Here is a 19,564-nt window from a genome sequence, read left to right as displayed (position 1 = left end):
CTGTGGACGGTTCAGGAACAGGAATGGGTCTGGAAGCTTGCCTGGTTTGGCTACGTGTAACCATTCCCACTCTCTTGGCCCGCCTCACCTGGTTGGCCAAGTCTTCCCCCAGTAGCATGGGGATAGGATAATTGTCATAGACTGCAAAAGTCCACATTCCTGACCAGCCTTTGTACTGGACAGGCAGTTGAGCTGTAGGCAAGTCTACAGCTTGTGACATGAAGGGGTAAATTGTAACTTTGGCCTTTGGGTTGATGAATTTGGGGTCAACGAAGGATTGGTGGATAGCTGACACTTGTGCCCCCGTGTCTCTCCACGCAGTAACCTTCTTTCCGCCCACTCTCAAATTTTCCCTTCGCTCCAAGGGTATTTGAGAGGCATCCGGGCCTGGGGATCTTTGGTGTGATGGTGGTGTAATGAATTGCGCTCGCATGGTGTTCTTGGGACACTTGGCCTTGATATGTCCCAGTTAATTACACTTAAAGCATCTTCCATCTGATGGGTCACTGGGCCGAGGTGAGTTACTGGAGACTGGTGAGGTTGAAGGGTAGGGTATCTGTGGCTTTACTTGGGTGGTATGTGGGGTCTTTGGCTGTCCTCGGTTGTAGGGTTTATGGTCTGTGTGCCCCCTGGGGTAATCGTTCCCCTTGACAGTAGCTTTCTTGCTTTCTGCCAGTTCCATCCATTTGGCTCCAATCTCCCCCGCCTCAGCGATATTCTTGGGGTTTCCATCTTGTATGTACCGTGTGATGTTTTCAGGAACACCATCCAAGAACTGCTCCATTTGTATGAGGAGGTTCAGTTCTTCCAAGGTTTGAATGTTGTTTCCTGTTAGCCAGGCCTCATAGTTTTTTGCAATGTAGTAGGCGTGTTTGGGAAATGACACCTCTGGTTTCCACTTTTGGGTTCTGAAGCGCCGACGGGCATGATCTGGGGTTATCCCCATCCTGTATCTGGCCTTGGTTTGAAAAAGTTTATAGTCATTCATTTGCTGCTTAGGCATTTCAGCTGCCACCTCTGCTAAAGGTCCACTGAGGTGTGGCCTTAATTCTACCATGTACTGGTCTTCGGGGATGCTGTACCCAAGACAGGCTCTTTCAAAGTTTTCCAAGAAGGCCTCGGTGTCATCACCTGCCTTGTAGGTGGGAAATTTCCTGTGCTGTGGAGCAATATTTGGCGCCGGGTTGTTAGGGTTGGCTGGCACAGGCAGCCCAGCTTTTGCCATCTCCAGTTCATGTTTTCTCTGTTTTTCCTTCTCTTCATTCTCTTTTTGTTGTTTTTCCATTTCTTTTTGTTGTTTTTCCATGTCTCGGCGGTGGGCCGCCTCCTCTTCTTCTTGCTTCCTTCTGTGGGCCAACTCATCTTCTGCTTGTTTCCTTCGGTAGGCCACCTCTTCTTCTTCTAGTTTTCTTTTGTGTGCTGCCTCTTTGGCTGCCTCTTTGGCTGCCTGTTCTCTTTGGTAGGCTGCCTCTTTGATCTGTTCTTCTCTTTCTTTCATCTCCATCTCTTTTTGTTTTATTTCCAGTTGTCGCCTGTGTTCAGCTTCTTTGATTTGTTCTTCGGCCTCCATTTTTGCCTTAGAAGTCATGGTTCCTGTTTTCTTGTGTTGGGGTGCCCTCCGGTGTTTATCTTCTGAACTGCAGGTTCTCTGTTGCCTCCTGAAGTCTGCCTAGCAACAGTGCCTTTAGCTAATTTTCCTTTTCTCTCTCTAGCTAATGTTCAATGAAGGGAAACCAGAAAAACCACTTTATTTGCATGCCTATAAGTGCTGGTACTTGCCTCCTAATGGGAGGGCAATTGCATGACAAAAGACCCTTAACATGCAAGCCACAAACTGCGAGAGAGAGCAGAAAAAAAAAATTCTCTCTGGTTCCCTTTTAAAACCAACTGTTTCTCTCTGCTAAAAAGCCCTTAGCAGAGAAAAGAAAAATATAATATTCCTACTGGCTTCCGGATTCTGTCTATATCCCACCACTGCTACACCATGTAATAACCTTAGTCCCAGATTTGGACCTTAGCGTCCAAAATATGGGGGTTAGCATGAAAACCTCCAAGCTTAGTTACCAGCTTGGACCTGGTACCTGCTGCCACCACCCAAAAAATTAGAGTGTTTTGGGGCACTCTGGTCCTCCTGAAAAACCTTCCCTGGGGACCCCAAGACCCAAATCCCTTGAGTCTCACAACAAAGGGAAATAATCCTTTTTCCCTTCCCCCCTCCAGGTGCTCCTGGAGAGATACACAGACACAAGCTCTGTGAAACTACACAGAGAGACTCCCCCTCTCTGTTCCCAATCCTGGAAACAAAAAAGTACTTTCCTATTCCCCCAGAGGGAATCCAAAGTCAGGCTAGCAATCCAACACACAAATCTCCCCTTGATTTCTTCCTCCCACCAATTCCCTGGTGAGTACAGACTCAATTTCCCTGAAGTAAAGAAAACTCCAACAGGTCTTAAAAGAAAGCTTTATATAAAAAGAAAGAAAAATAAGTACAAATGTTCTCTCTGTATTAAGATGATACAATACAGGGTCAATTGCTTAAAAGAATATTGAATAAACAGCCTTATTCAAAAAGAATACAAATCAAAGCACTCCAGCACTTATATTCATGCAAATACCAAAGAAAAGAAACCATATAACTTACTATCTGATCTCTTTGTCCTTACACTTAGAAACAGAAGATTAGAAAGTAGAACTACTTCTCCAAAACTCAGAGAAAGCAGGCAGCCAGAAAAACAAAGACTCAGACACACACTTCCCTCCACCCAGAGTTGAAAAAATCCGGTTTCCTGATTGGTCCTCTGGTCAGGTGCTTCAGGTGAAAGAGACATTAACCCTTAGCTATCTGTTTATAACAGTGGTGCATGCACCTGAGGAGATGGGACATCCACATTCTACCCTTAAATTGATTGGCTGATCAGGGCAGATTGCAGCAGTAGACTGTAACAAGCCTAGATTACGCGCTGTCTCTCTCTCTCTGTCTCTGTCTCTGTCTCTGTCTCTCTGTCTCTCTGTCTCTCTGTCTCTCTGTCTCTCTGTCTCTCTGTCTCTCTGTCTCTCTGTCTCTCTCTCTCTCTCTCTCTCTCTCTCTGTCTGTCTCTCTCTCTCTCTCTCTGTTCAGCCAGCTGGGTCTCCTACTGAACTAAGAAAAATCACTTCTCATCCCCCTGAAAGTTAATGGGAGCAGGTAAGAGAGAGTACTTGCCAAATAGGTTCCTGTCCTTATAATTGGTATTACTCAAGATAAAATCAAGCCTGGCTACAATGTAGACTTGTCTTGGAATGTTAGGCCATATGCTGGCATGCATATATGTGATGTTGCTTGCCATACCTCACCTGCAAGTCAGGCTCAAATCAGTCTTCTCTCCCATCAATCACCCGATGGACAGAAAGGACTTGATGCCACCTCACATCCTTGCAGAACTGGGATCATGTCTAGAACCCAAGAACATGAGAAAACAGACTCTAATCAGACTCCTCAGGGACAGGTGTGGCATCTGACCTGGTTCACAAAAGACAATGAGAATTCACATAAATGTCCTGGGGTTCCTGTGATAGATCTGTTTATCACAAAGGACAATGCCAAGTGTTAGATCTGGACCTGATTTTACCACACTGTGGTAAAGTACTCTATCCAGCTCCAAAGGCCCTCCATCTGATAGGCTGGATGTTGGTTGGTTAAGTATCATGGATACGGATTGCTCTAGACAAATTCAGGAAATTCTGGTGCAGAGCAGGGATGTCCACCAAGAAAAATGATTTGTCAAAATGGAAGTAGTTCTCTCTATGGGCATCCCAACGTGGCCTGGATCCTCTGCAAACTACAATACTGAAGATCCTGAATGACTTGCTGCACGTAAAACACTCTAACCCTTCACTGAGCTTCACCTCTCACGTTCTCAGCGTTCCCATCTGCCATGCAGTTGTGCTAGTCTTTTCCCACCTGATGATATTGAAGTTCCTCAAGGGTCTGCTACATATTTATCCACAGGTCAGAAAACCTGCCTCTGCCTGGAACTTCAGCATTGTCCTCTTGAAACTCATGGTGATTCCTTTTGAACCCCTTTCGGAATGCTTCTTTCTTCATCTCACTCTGCAGATGGCTATTGTAGTTGCTATCACTTTGGCCAGGAGAATGAGTGAGCGCCAAGGATTTATGGTTGACCTCCCTACACAATATTTCACAGGGACATGGTAATGTTGAAAGCGCATACTAGGTCTTTTGCCAAGTTGGTCTGAGTTCCATTTGAATCAGTCTCTTAATGTATCTGTCTTTTCTCTGAAGCCACATATATGTTGGTAGAGAAGTTTATGTAAACTGGATGATTCTCGAGTCTTACTTTACTACATCAGCAAAACCAAACCATTCACTGTCTTCCCATTTATTTTTGGCTATCTCTGGCCATTCCAAAGGCCAGGCCATCTCATCACAAAGAATATCTTGTGTGGATAACGCAGTGTATCTCACTGTGTTGCCAGTAGGTTGTTGTACCTCTCCCACTGAACATCAAGACTCATTGCAGCAGAGCTCAGGTTACATTCTCCTGTTTCAGAAATATGCCAGTTTCCGAGATGTGGAAGGTTGCACCATACATGCTGCTAATAATCTAATGTTTTTTTTGCCATAATATTATAAACAGTTTCTGAGGAAAGTTCTGAAACGTAAAACTTTATCACAGTCACCTGTTGCTGTATTCTTATTCTGAGCAATTGGACACTGAACTGACAAATAATGGAGATAATCCATGAAAACATCTTCCATCTATTAGATGGGCTTATTTCCTTGATTTAGTGTTGATTTAAGCATTGAGAGCCCAGTGGCTTCTCTGAAGGAATGACACACAGCGTCATGGGCGAGTTCCTGAGCCCCATTTCTGTACCCTTTGGACCACCTGAGTGGCTCAGAGGAGATGTGAACTGGCTGTAGTTGACCACGTGAGGGATACCACTGGCTGAGGGGAATTCTCAGCAGGTGTGAAACCACTGGAGTCTGCTCCAGTGTCAGCGGCGTCCCACCCAGTGTAGTGGAGGGGAGAAGGTAGGGAGCAATGGAACAGAACTTCTGAGCAGCAGTTCTGAGCGTGTATACTCCTAATTTACCACAAATGAGTATGATCCCTCAAGAACAGCTATGCGCTCTCCTTATCCTGAATGTATTTTGGTGCAGGAGAGACTCTGTCCCCATATTGGTCATCACGTGTTATGCTAAGACATCAGAATGGTAGATCCCAAGCAAGTATTTGTTGCCTTTAGTAAGGGTTTAATAATTTTACATGCACTTATATTTTTAAATGTCTTCTTAAAGAGACTTTTGTTGGCTGAATACCCAAGAACGCATCTTTTCAGAAGCTCACTACTCATGTACACCCCTCAAATGACTGAGGTTACTACATTATAGTTTAATTACCATCAAGTACTTAATACATTGTGTGCTCCAGATGTAGATATTGAAGTTGTACCTTCTATCGGAATGGTTAGTTTTTCGTACAGTTTGGTGGTTTATATGTTTTTGTGCTCATTGATAAGAATCAAACAAACATCTGGTAAACACCCTTCAAGGTTTCAGTGTTTTCTAGGCTGAAATATTGCTCTACCCAGCATCTTCCAATTAGCGTGCCCTAGTTCCACTGCTGTCTGATCAATTTTGTTGTTTTCAGGAACTTGTTCAGTTCTGAGCCTTTTTTCATTCTGTTCCAATAATATTTTTACTTTCTTTCTCTTCCTGTGTAAAGGATTGAGTAAAAGGCCTTGTCTCAACACAAACTTGTGTGTTTAACCACTTCAGTTTCTAAGCTAAGTGAATTGAAGTAATACAACTTGTGTATGTGGTCAAGGTGTGAGGTTCTAGTTCTGCGGTTATCTGTTCCACCGCTTTCCCCATGTTAAAACACCAATACTGTGGCAAGCGGCCTACCTCCTATCCATCTCCAAACTCCCTCCATTTTGAACCTTTTGTCAGGAGGTGGTTGACTGACACTTGGGGGTGGGGGAGTGAGTGAATTTGAACCATTTTTTATTCTCATTCTAGGTGAACCCTGAAATTTCACCTTGAGTGGATCTCATCTGGTCTTACTCCCTTTTGTTCGTTACCTTTGCCAGTAAGCTTTGTATTTTCTTTGCTCTTACAGGATGACCTTTTCTCAAAGATTTTCTTCTTCATTTAAATACGATAAACTTACTTTATATAGTATCCTTCATACACTATGGAGAATCACTCCTAGGCCAGAGGGAAATGCAAGTGTTTTACAACAGCATTTAAAGAGGGAGGCTATAACTAAATAGTCTGTTCTTCAAGGATCCCAGTTTTCTCACCCTTTTTTTCTGAATATATTTATGTTCGCACAAAGAAAGAAATTGAAAGCAACCATAACTGGTTTCTGTTAAGGGAAAAACCACCCACATAAGCCCTTAAAAGCAAAGAAATGTCAGAGTAAGAAATTCTTTAACATATCTAACCCCCAACAAATCACATTTTACTGACTGACTCTACCTCTCTATAAAGAAGTCTATATACTTCCAATGTGTACAATAGTATAATACATGCATCATATTCCTCTCAATTGTACTATAATGCAGCTCTGACCTAGGGAGTCTGTTATGTATATATGCACTATTTTTTTAACTGTTCGTTACTCTGGATAGTCCTACAGAGCCAACACAGGTACGAGAGAGTGAGGTACTGGGTCTTTGGGTCAATTTCTTCCTCGCTTGCAAGGCAGAAGATAGTAGTGTTGCATAGATGACATTTCTGACCAAATTCTATTTATCACTAAAGATGATGCACAGGCCAGAAACAGCTCAAATGTGCATTGCTGCTAGCTAGAGGCAACCTTTCACTCGTAAACTTGACATGGAAATTGAGACAAAAGCTACAGGTAGGAGCGGGAAAGACTAGGTTAGTTAAAGATCTCCAAGGACTTGTGCTTTCCACTGAGGAGCATAATTGGAGCCTGGAAAGAACCTTGAGCAGTGCTTAAATGTGCAGTTTCACTGGTGCATTGTACATATTCAAGTGTGAACTAGATGTATTATATATGTCTGTGTTTTTATCTGACTACAGATTTGAATATGAGACTTACTGAATGGCTTATGTGTCTTTTTGTAGAGAAATGAGTATTGTCCAGATTTTTTTTAAATCAGTGTAAGTTACTTTCCTGACCCAGCATATGAAAATAGTGAAGCATAATACTAAAATCTGTTGCAAACAGGCTTGTAAAATGCAATTCTGTATATTGTTTCATAATAATGTAAAAAAGTAGTTAGCACAGGGCTTCCCTTCCAAGGAAGAACAAGATTTTATATACGTGTATGCAGTTTCATAGTTAATTGGAGGGAGAATTTGCTACATGTAAGCGCCTTGAGAGTTCGCCTGCCAAGCAACTTGACTGAGAGCCAGGAACCTTCACCAGCCTTTGTAAACTGACCCAGAAAGAAAAATGAGACGAGCAGAATCGATAAACAAAGATCACGTGTTGGTTATGAGTGCATTTGAAAGGATGGTTGCCTGGGGAAACAGGAAATAAGAATTACACAACAAACAGTTAGGACTGCCAAACTGCTAATTTGATGACGCTGTTTCGGGGAACTACATAAAATGAAACCTTCAGGAATCTTCAGTATGTCACTGTTTCTAAATCTGAAGGTAGAAAAGAGAAGAATACCTTGATGTTTATACCACAGCTTTTCTTAATGCAAAAAATACAACTTCCTCACAGTACCCTTTTGTCCAGGGGTAGTCAGTTATTTTTTGTCATGGTCAGAGGTGAAAGTAACTTGCAGGAATTACTGGTACACTGGAGTCCTGAATGGGGGTGTGGCCTCAACAGGAAGAGGTGTGGCCTCATCCAGAAGAGGCGGGGCCTTACAAGATTTAAAGGCTCTGGGGATCCGGCTGTGGCTGGGAGCCCCAGGGCCTTTAAATCACCCCTGGAGCTACCAGCTGTAGAGGTGGCTGGGAGCCCTGGGGCTCAGAGGCAAATTAAAGGGTCCGGGGCTCTGGCTGCTGCAGAGCTCCAGGCCCTTTAAATCACTGTGGGAGCTCTGCCGCCACCACCTCGGGGTGGCAGGCTCGGGCGGGAATTTAAAGGGCCCAGAGCTCCCTTCACTTGCTGAGATTTAGCAGCCGTAGTTCACAGAAAAGCTGGCAGAAACCCCTGTCCATTTCAGTGTACCCTAAACTTGTTGCTAATAGGTTTAAACTAAAGCAAAATAAGCCTGGTTTAAACCAAAAAGTCTTTTTGCACTGATTTAACTGTTTAAAACCACACCTTGAGCTTCAGCTGGTGCAACTCTGTGTAGTAAAATCCACTTAGCCTTGTCTTGGTTTAAAAAAAAAAAAAAAAATTGTGCCCTACTGAATATTATCAAAATGAAGCAATTGCCCGTAGTTCTTTGCAATCTTCTCCCTCTAACAGAGATGTGGCACCTTATTACCGTGGAATTAAAAGGCAAAGAAGTTCTTGGTGTAAATCAAAGGATTTACTTAGGTGTTTCTTTAATACCAAGTATATCTCAGCAGTGTACAGGACATAAGAGAAAACCAGTCTCTGCTAAATAAAGAATACCTAGCTAAATAGAGGTCCCCATGCCTAACAAGCAGACTCTGCTTGCAGATTATATTTTATTTTCATATTATATCCGATTCCTTCAATTCTCCCTTCTCTGGTATCTGCTTCCATTGTTCTGTTTAGGATGTTACATTTACTTTCTCTCTTACTGAACAGTTCCTATGACAGGTTTCACTCAGAGAGCCACCATTGATCCAGAACTGAACGAAATACATGTGTTATCTGGGCTCAGTAAAGACAAAGAGAAACGGGAAGAGAATGTTAGGAACTCTTTCTGGATTTATGACATTGTGAGGAACAGCTGGTAAGTAAATGAAAAGCTTCTCTGAAAGCAAGATGCAGTTGCTAACCTCCCTAATTTTTGAAAATTATTCCATTTTGTACTTGTGGGATGGTAGGAAAGTAGTATATTTAAAAAGCCTCTTCCCCCTACAACACTTTCAGATGCAGACAGGGTTGACTCAGGCTTTCATCCTACTGAGTTGGATAACTTGGTTTCCCTGCAGCTTTACTGGGTGGGTGGGTAGGGGATGGCCTCCAGCGAGAGACCTTTAAAAACATACGGTCCAGGGTCACTTCCCAGGTAGCATCTTTGATCCAAACCTCTCCTCTTACTCCTGTTTCGTGTGATGTATACCAGTTGGGTGCCACTACACGACCCCAGAAAATTAATGGGTGAAGTCATTGTCCCACTTAAATTAATGGGTCATGGGCTACTAAGTCATTTAAATGCTTTGAAAATTTTGCCCTATGTAATTAAAATGTTATAGCAGTTTCAAATTAACCGTTTGCCTACTGAGTACTGTAACAGCTACCATGCATAAGGCAAAACGTAGCTGAAGTAGAAATTAAAAAGCTAATGTTAAGAAAAATTATATAATACATGGGTTAAGAAATGTGCCTGTACATCTGGATATAGTGCTTAGGTTATCCACAAATACAAAGTTTGTTTTAAAAGTCAAAAAATACATAATCAGTAGTAACCCAAATTTAGGTGAAGAAATTTAACAATACAGTTTAGATATTAGAATCCGAATACTTGAGAACATCACTCGTGAAAAGTTACACAGAGAGTTGGTTGTGGAAAGCAAATGTAATTACATTCTGATGCTGTATCGATCACATATTACCCTTCGGAAGTGAGTGTTTCATACGACACCAGACTTGAAGTAAGGTTGCCAACTGTGGTTCACAGGGAAGTCATTTCCTATATGGTATATTTATATGGGATTAGGTGGGGCAAACTGAAACTAATAAATAAGACCTCCTGTTCCCTGGAATGGCCATTTGTCGCCTGCCTTTTCTCTGATAGTCTCCCACAGCCCTCTGTTAAGGAGCCAGATACCTACCTTGCACACAGTGTGAGTTTTAATCAACCACCACATTTTATGCAACCTTCTCTTTCGCTAACTGCTTGTTCTACCTGTAGCTAATTCTCATTTGCTAGTGGGAGAATGTTTGTTTGAATATTACCTTGTATTCCAGGTCTTGTGTCTATAAGAATGATCAAGCAGCAAAAGATAATCCAAGTAAAAGCCTTCAGGAAGAGGAGCCCTGCCCGAGGTTTGCCCATCAGCTGGTGTATGATGAGTTGCACAAGGTATGGGTGTCTATTTTCAGAGTGCTAGATTTCAGTTGTATTTAGTGGGCATAACTGTAGATCTAAAAAAGAAGATGGTTGTGTCTTTGCCTGTGATAAAGCAAAAGAAGCTGGTGGTGATATGACATGGTGTAATGCACTTAGCTTTGTCTAATAGTTGAGTTTGGCCCTATGGGTGATGGGAAGATCTATTGGTGATGGTGAATCAATTCAACATAAGAGTTACTGAGCTGCTGCTGCTTCCTTTATAACAGGGGTAGGCAACCTGTGGCACACGTGCTGAAGGCAGCATGCAAGCTGATTTTCAGTGGCACTCACGCTGCCTGGGTCCTGGCCATCAGTCCGGGGGGCTCTGCATTTTAATTTAATTTTAAATGAAGCTTCTGAAACATTTTAAAAACCTTATTTACTTTACATACAACAATAGTTTAGTTATATATTATAGACTTACAGAAAGAGGCCTTCTAAAAACATTAAAATGTATTACTGGCACTCGAAACCTTAAATTAGAAAGAATAAATGAAGACTCGGCACTGCACTTCTGAAAGGTTGCCGACCCCTGCTTTATAATATTAATAGGCATGATAGTGCTAAGTTAGGCTGCTTTTTTGGCCGCCTCTATGGGACAAATGCTGCCTATAAAGTTTTGTAGTGAGTTTAGCTCACAATCATTCTCATGTTTAAAACATAGGTAAAGCCCATGGAGGCTAAGTCCATGCATGCAGCACTCCATCTTGATCTGCTCAATCAATACGGAGCAGCACATGCTGGCTGGCTTATGCTGTCCTATTCAATTGCATAGTACAAGTGAGGGTGGTTGCAATCTTTTCCATTTCACATACCCATCTTGTGGGCTCCCAGCAAATGGCGTTGTGAGAGACAGGCAGTTTTGGGGCATGTAATTCAAATTCACCAAACTTTAAAATCTTGTATTAATTTAGGAAGAATAAATATTGCTTGTACAGGGGAAACTTGTCATTCAAAATACTGGTGTGGAATAGACAACTGGTGCAGTAAAATTAACTGCTGTCACTTAAGAATAGGTCTGTACTGCAATCCAGAACTCAGCTGCAGCATGGATAACAGCAGCAGTATGGATGCAGCATTGCAGGCTTCAGCACAGGCTTTCAAGCATGCTGGTGACCCTTGGGTGTGTACTATCGGGGGAGGGATAGCTCAATGGCTTGAGCATTAGCCTGCTAAACACAGGGTTGTGAGTTCAGTCCTTGAGGGAGCCACTTAGGGATCTGGGGCAAAATCAGTACGTGGTCCTGCTAGTGAAGACTGGACTCGATGACCTTTCAGGGTCCCTTCCAGTTCTGAGATAGGTATATCTCCATATATTTACTTGCATTGCTAGTCTGCATTAAAACCTGTGCCACTACATACACTCTTATTTTTAGCCATGTTAGCATGGTTAAAGCTAGCATATGTCTAACCATGCTGCAGTCACACCTCTAGATTGCAATGTAGACATATCCTAAATGTGTTAAACCATACAAGACTGAGAGCAGAATTCTACAGGGTTGCTGAATCATGGCTCCTATCTTGAATTCACTCAATATGAGAAGCCATACATACTTTTAGAAGCCTCTGTTCAAATGACCGTTCTGGACTCCCGTGATATAACTGAGGAATCTCCCTTCTATGGACTCTAAAATTGTGATTTTGGGGAGGAGGGGAAATTTTTGAGTCTCTGCAATTGCAGAACCCCCTGGGATATTTAGTATTCAACAGATGAGTTTTCAGGTCATGAGTGGGGTTTTTTTAAATCCAGTAAAGGAAGAGAAAAAATCACTACTTGCTTTCCACTTTCCTTGTGCTTTACATCTCCTTGTTGTAAAGAGGTCATGAACTCTGCCTCATAATTAGAGGGAAACATCTTAGTTATCTTGAAGTGCTTTCAACAACATGACTTTGTTTTTCAAAACTTGCCCTTAATGCTGGCAAAAATAGAGGCTTTGAGCAGAGATGTTGTAATGCATTTACCAGTGCTGTATCATTTAACTGGTTATTAGTGCCACAGCTTCTAGTAATTTGGGTATGTAGGAATACTTACCTGTACAGCCTTCTGATATCTGAGACTAAAAGTTGTAACGTTGAGTTTGTGGTACTGCTGGATGCAAACCAGCAGAATGTGAACTGTACACCGTACTTGTTGTTTATACATATAAATCTTTTTGTGTATCCCTAAATGATAAAAACGGGGAGATGGGAGCAAGGGCTTTCTCAAATGTATTAATTTTCAGTGTCTTGGCTTTTCCTTCCTTTTTTTCATAGCAACTCCTTAGAACTTACTGTGTGCAATTAATTCTTCTCTCTTTTGCAGTGAATTATAATATTCATCGGTGCTTTATCTGTTCCAGTGCAATAATAGCAATCACTTATGAAATCCTGGGTGGGGCTGGTTCATTTCAGGATGCATCCTTTCCAATTTGACACTTTATCCCATTAGCTCTTTGCTTTGCCTCCAGTTAAGGTAGGAGCTGAAGTGAACAAGCCTCTTGTAATTCACCATGTAGAACATCTCATAACTAGACTATTGTATTATAAGATAATGAAAACAAATCTGTCCTTCCAGAGGCTACTTGAGTATTCGTCCATATAACTATGGTCGTATTAAGACAATAGGGGCCTTAACAGTCCCTATTGACCCATTCCTGTTTGTGTGGGTAGCTCCTGATACCTCTACTCTTAAAAGCATTCTGCTGGACTGGGATCAGCCCACAATCACTATCCTTTGAGCGTTCTTTAGGCCTCCCTAGAACAAGGTTTCTCAACCTTTTTCTTTCTGAGGCCCCCCAAACGTGCTATAAAAACTCCATGGCCCACTTGTGCCACAATAACTGGTTTTCTGCATATAAAAGCCAGGGCTGGTGTTAGGGGGTAGCAAGCAGGGCAGTTGCCCAGGGCCTGTGCTGCAGGGGACACCACAAAGCTAAGTTTCTCAGGCTTCTGCTTCAGTCCCAGGTGGTGAGGCTCAGGGCCCCAGGCTTCAGCCCCATGCAGAGGGACTTTGGTCAGCTATCTGCCCTAGGCCCTAACAAGTCTAACATTGGTCCTGCTTGGCGGACCCCCTGAAACCTGATCACAGCCCCCCAGGGGCCCTGGACCCCTGGTTGAGAACCACTGCCCTAGAAGACTGGTCCTTGTCTTCAGATGAGTTGGGGTCTAACTCAGAAGAGAGGACTTTGCTTTCACAAACCCAGAGAGCTGCTCACATCAATCAGAATCGTGATTCAGTGGTAGCAATGAGGATCCCCCCAATGTCCTCTGCTGTGGTGCTGGCACTTCCATAGTAATGGGTTTCCAAGTTGTTAACTCATTAGGATGACTAGGATAGGTAGTACATCAGAGCACCATTGTTGCAGGCTGTCTGCAAAGTTATGTTTTCAAGACTTTCTTTGCAACCAAAAGAGAGATTGTGTTGTCATGTGACTCCAGGACCCTGGGCCCTTGGCCTTATAGTAGCTATGCTCTGATTTGGCCCTACCACACACTGGTGTTCTGCCTCTGGCAGATAACTGTTTGTCTACTTCAGAGTCAGCGTCTTGGAGGTCAAGAATGAAGAGTATACTGGCAATCTGTCACTGTCGAGAAGTCATTATGCCATAAGTCTTTCTGAGCAGCAGTGCCAGAAAAGCCTAATGAGCAAAATGTATTGGGAGACGATATACAATAAAAAGGTTGAATTTCTATTGTTACTTCCACATAGCCACTGTCATATTCACTTTGAAGGGCTGTTGCATTAATATGGGCTTCTCTTCAATAGATACCGTAACCTAAAGAACATTTTGAAAGAAGTTGTATAGTTTATGGATATTAGAGATCATTTCAAGATGTCATCTTAAAGTAAGACACATACTAGTCTTTGGCAGCACAGACTTATATTTTTCATCGTGCTAGACAGTAAGCTTGAGGAGAATTTCTAGTTCTCAATTTATTGATCAGCAGATTCAGTAGAGTGAAGCAAACCTAGTAATAACTTGGAATAGGTTTTCAAAAAAACCCACCTGTGTACGTAGTAGAATAACATCTTCAGAGACGTGACTTGCCAAATGTACAGTAAATGTTTAATACATGTGCACATATCAATTTAAAAACTATCTCTGGCTTACATAGGTTCATTATTTGTTTGGAGGAAATCCTGGGAAATCCTGCTCTCCAAAGATGAGGCTGGATGACTTCTGGTCACTGAAGCTCTGTCGGCCTTCGAAGGAATACCTGTTGAGACACTGCAAATACCTCATAAGAAAGCACAGGTATAATAGCTGAGATGGCTTCTTTTGAGATGATTAATTACAAGTTTTAGCCTTTCCAAAAGCTTTTTAGAGAATTTTAATACTATGTCATTATTTTGTAGATATGTCATTGCCCTGATTATGTAACGGGTTATAAGTTTCCCAATTATTTTTCATTTGTGTGTTTTTCAGCATATACAGAATTGTATACTGAATGTCCATGGAGTATCTGGATAGAAGTTTTGTGGGGAAATAGGGAGACTCTTTGAAAATTGTTATAGGTTCCCCTATTATTTTTTGCTGCTTTTCAAAATAAACCCAGATATTCTTGTTGTCTCTTAAAGAAGTCAATGACACATTCCTAAAGCAGTGTTCTAGTAGGCAATTATGTCTTCCAGTGGTGTTAGCAAGGCCATGTGTCCAAATTCCCCTGCACATCTGAAAATTTACACCCTTACTGGTTCACATGAAAATGTTTCTAGGATTCATATGGACCTAGTTGGTTTATCAAAGAAAAGGTTAAGAAGAAAGTAGATGAAAGTCTACAAGTACTTGCATGGGGATGAGATTTCTTTGATGTCTTACTGTGCAGTAGAAGTATGTGCTCGTATCATGCAGCTATTAGCTAAAGTTTCAGTTTAGCTTTTCAGTAAGAGCTCTTTTTTCAAATGGCCATGTAGATAACAGTGCATGAAGAGGTAGATTTGCATAGTCAGGCATGCTCAGGTTTGTAAATTTGGGCTTGAATGTCCTGTTTTATACTGTACAATATCTGAGGCCTCTAGTCATATGAAATAGAGCTGAAGTTTAATCAGCACTTACTGGTGAATCTGGTACGCTGTCAATATTACATCAATCTCTCCTACCCCTTGACTGCTAATTCATGGTAACTTCTGCCTTTGGACCATCCATGCAGCTTCCTAAAAGATGTGAACTTTTTTTAAAGGAAGGAGATAATCAAAGACAGAGTGACTTGATTTAAACCAAAATCATTTATATTACTGATGTTAATCAGTAAGCTATAAACTTGATTTAAATAATGTATTATAATCATGTTTTGCATTAGTATCTTTATCTTGATAAGGAGAGGTTGATTCTCATTGGTTAGTAACCATTAATACATATTGATTTGCAACTAAATTTGAGACTTTGCTAACCAAAAGGATGTATTATTATATGCACATTTTATTTAAGCAGTTATTGCTTAACATAAATGTATTCGGTTTCTTAATTTTTACTTTTGAGAAATTGTGAATAATGCATTTGTTAATTACTGGGTTTTTTTCATTATTCATGACAAAAACAGAATTTTTAAATTGTTCTGTTCGTTAAATAAAGCTACCTTAAATGTGCTGGATACATAAGAGAGAGTCAAAACATGTTTTCCTTTTAAAACTAATTGATTGATTAGAGGAAGTATATCTGTAGTTAGTGAATTGAACTGGTTGTTTCTGGCCACCATGACCCTCAAGATTTTAGAACTAGTAGATCTCATCCCCTTACCTCATTTTTATTTGTAGAGTGGAAGAGAACAAGCTTTCTTGCTTCAACTCACAATTGGTTTCTCAACTTAGAATGAACTAGTCATTGAATTGAATAAACTGAAATAAAGAGAATATTCTCTCTGCAATTGCAGAAGAGGCTAGTGCACTTCAGCAAACTCTGGTTCCAGGTGCTTATGCAGTGATTTCAATCAGTTCAGTATGACATTCTTTAAAACTTTGGCAGCAAATGTGATGCTTGAAATATTATTTAATTTATTTTAATAAGTCATAGTAAATTTTAGGCCTTAACATATGTTGTCACAATTTCCAATACATTTATTTTAAAAAAAAAAGAAAATATTTTTAATTTAAATAAAATACAATGTGAAGAAACAGATTTTTTTTAATTTTAAGCCAATTTTATCCACCCTGATCAAAGGAGATGTTCTAAACCAAACTGAAGGAACTCCTTAGTATAGCACAATTGGGTTGGCATTGAGGTTCAGCCTGTTGAAAAATGTAGATATAGAACTGCATCTTTTTGAAAAAAAATTGCTGACATTCTCAATTTGGCATCTTTTTAAACTGAGTACTGTATTGGCTGATGTGTCATCTCTGCCCTCTACTGGGTGGAATATAAGACCTGTTCAAGTGCATGAGTGGCCTATAGAAGAAGGAAACCTTATTGCTACTATTGCAGTGAAATCTCCATTTAGCTTCTAAAAAGACCCGTGCTTTCTGAAGCAGGTTATTCCAAGTTCTATCCTCCCGAGATCCACAATGAACAAGGTAGATAACAATTGCTAAGTGCTTTTGGTACAGAAAAGTCACAGCAGCTTCTTTTGTGACTTGTAAACATGCTGTCGGTTTGAGAGTGGCTGCTTCGATCGATATTACAAACCATAGAACTAGAGGGGTCTTTCAGTAATAACATGGGGGGGAAACTGATTCTCTCAGTTACACAGGCTTTTCATTAGGTTGCTTGAAGAATTAATCTCCAAAGCAAGATTGTCCGATCTGTCCATTCACTTGTCTTTGGGTCAGACCAACTTGAAGTCCTAGGTTTATTCCTTTTTGGTTGGTGGGTGCCTGAATACCATACTTTTAAGACGTTTGCAGCCCTTGTATTCATTCCTAAGGGAATATTTTGGATGAAATTTGCTACTGGTTTTTTTAAAGGTGGTTATATCAGGTTTTGGACATTTTGTGTCTTGATTGTAGGTAGTGGGTGTTTAGAAATTTTGAGTTCTAGCTCTGAATCTGCTGTTTTGGCAAATGACTTCACTTCCTCATGCCTCAGTGTATCTCTTTATGAAATGGATACACCACACTTATTTGCCTAATGTTTTAGTACAGAGTACCTTATGAACAACAGCTTGTAAAGCTTTGAGGTACTTGGTTATTTTAGCAAAGGGATCAAAGTCGCTAGCTTTGATTTCCCCTGAGCACCTTAGAATGCTGCTTCTGAACCCAGACTTTTAGCAGGAGGGGGCTCGTCTGGCATAGAGTTCATGTGCTTTAAGCAGTTCACTGAATAATTTGCATGTGCGACTTTTGCTCCCATAAAACAGTGTTTAGTAACTGAGTTCAAGGTAAATGAAAACAGTGCTTGTTTTGAGTGTGTCTTACAATCACATACAAGTTGCTTATCTCCTTCCACTTTACAGGTTTGAAGAAAAGGCCCAAACTGACCCACTCAGTGCACTGAAATACTTACAGAATGACTTATATGTAACTGTGGATCATTCTGACCCTGAGGAGACAAAAGAGGTAAGGGTGAAAACTACCTCCCTATTTTTCAGTTAAAAAAAAAAATAGAATGTAAAGGTTCATACTGTGGAACTTCTAGAGTTACCTTAGGTTTTCTTAGACCTTCTCTACACACATGTATTTCTTTAACTGTATCAGAATAGTTTAGAGGTACGACTCCCTAATGTGGTTGCAGTTATACTGATATGAAGGTACTTATACCAGTATAGCTTATTCCTTTTATATATGGGAATAGCTACACCAGTGTAAGGCACCTTTATGCCAGTATAACTGCATCTAAGTTAGGGGATTTACTAGTATAACTATATTGCTATTTTTTAAAAAACTCCAGTTTTTTCAGTAATCAAAATAGCTATCAGTAAAAAACTGCATGCACAGGGGGCCTTAGATTTAATTCTAACGGGCTGTCTTGAGTTTGGGGCTTTTAATGAAATATAAACTCTGTATAAAATGGCACAGACTTATAGTTAATTGGTTGTGCTATGGAAAGTGCATTATATTGCACCCAATAAAAGGAAATGCTGCTATTATGTTATATTAAGAAGATGTAAAAGGATACTCTGATATCAGACATCGCCCCTGAAGGTGATATCTCAGAATATTTTTTCATTTGGGTTGTACATATTTAAATAGTTCTGAAGGAAAAAATTGAGCTCTTCTCCAGAATATATATTTCTCACTCTGGATTTTTTTATGTATGTTGATCACTAAGGCTTTTATATGGCCTTATCACATTTTTCAGTGCACATATTTGGTTTTTTCAGGAGTAAGTTGGTTCCCACAGCACAAATGAAGCCATAAGTTCCCAAGAGCTGTTGGGAATTTCAGGCAGCTTCTCTCCATTACATATGTCACTTTACAAAAGGGATTAAGGAAATCTAATAGCAGCCCTAGATAACTTACTGAATTTATGAAGTTTTAGGATAGGCTTTTGGGTTTTGCTTCTTTGTGCACTTATGTATAGTACTTTAGACCTTCAAAGTGCTGTACAAACATGTAACCCTTATCACTCTGTCTCAGTTGCCTCATTTTAACTGGTTAGAGTGTTCCTTACTTTCCTTACATTGGTGCAAATGAGAAGTAGCTCCACTGAAGTCAGTGGATAGTTACCCTTGTAAAGCTGGTATGAGGCGAGAATTGGGCTCAGTAACTAAATGTCTTGCCCTAGTTCATGTGTCAAGTCAGTATCAAAGCTGTGATAAAAACTTAGGGAGTCTCTGGCTCAAAGCCCCTTTGTGTGCTGGCTAGATCATATAATTGTTCTAAGCAAATAGAAGTTGTCTAAGTATAGCCTCTAAAAGCTTTGTTTTTGTGGGGCTGTTACTGAAGGCCATATGCAATATGGTGCTGCGGTTATAGGGTGACAGGACTTTGGAAACCAATTTGCTGGTATCAGGATCCTGGAAATGGTTGTTTAATTACTTTATCATAGATTGCAATTCATTTTCAGTAACATAATTGACATGCTAAGGTTATGTTGCCAGATTTAATAGATAACATATCCATACAACATGTCTAAATTATGAGCTTCACACTGAAATTGACTCATACTAGCTGTCTTCACATCTTTTCTCTCATTTGGGACAGATTAGGAAGAAAATAACAGGAAATGCTTGCTACTTTTCAGGTTGAAAAGTGTTTGAATTAAATTTCATGGAGTGCATAGAGGATCCCAAAATATTTCACAATACTTTCACAAAGTCTCTGCAAGATACTCTCACAGTAAACTGCATGCTATTCAATTTATCTGCCTTGCAAGCGTGAAATGTTTGAGTTGACCATGGTACCATGTGAACCTGTGATTCCAGGGAACAGCTTCAATCCCGATGTGCAGGGCCCTAAGCCTGCCTGCCTCTCTCTCTCTCTCTCTCTCTGTCTCTGTCTCTGTCTCTGTCTCTGTCTCTG

At 40.7% G+C, this 19,564-nt stretch overlaps 1 protein-coding gene across 2 annotated transcripts in view; it reads left to right on the top strand.

Moving 5' to 3' along the window:
* The window catches only part of MKLN1 (muskelin 1), a 193,461-nt gene that overhangs the window by 159,259 nt on the left and 14,638 nt on the right, over positions 1–19,564 (top strand). For both annotated transcript variants that reach the window (XM_050936877.1, XM_050936878.1), the window contains 4 exons: positions 8,721–8,868; positions 10,050–10,164; positions 14,287–14,426; positions 17,557–17,659. In XM_050936877.1, the coding sequence (XP_050792834.1) occupies positions 8,721–8,868; positions 10,050–10,164; positions 14,287–14,426; positions 17,557–17,659 (506 nt within the window). The remainder of the gene's footprint in view (positions 1–8,720; positions 8,869–10,049; positions 10,165–14,286; positions 14,427–17,556; positions 17,660–19,564) is intronic.

Source organism: Gopherus flavomarginatus, chromosome 1 (genome assembly GCF_025201925.1).
Source record: "Gopherus flavomarginatus isolate rGopFla2 chromosome 1, rGopFla2.mat.asm, whole genome shotgun sequence".
Classification (NCBI taxonomy): Eukaryota; Metazoa; Chordata; order Testudines; family Testudinidae; genus Gopherus; species Gopherus flavomarginatus.
The sequence above is the reverse complement of the archived record's forward strand: the minus strand, read 5'-3'. Positions and strand labels throughout refer to the sequence as shown.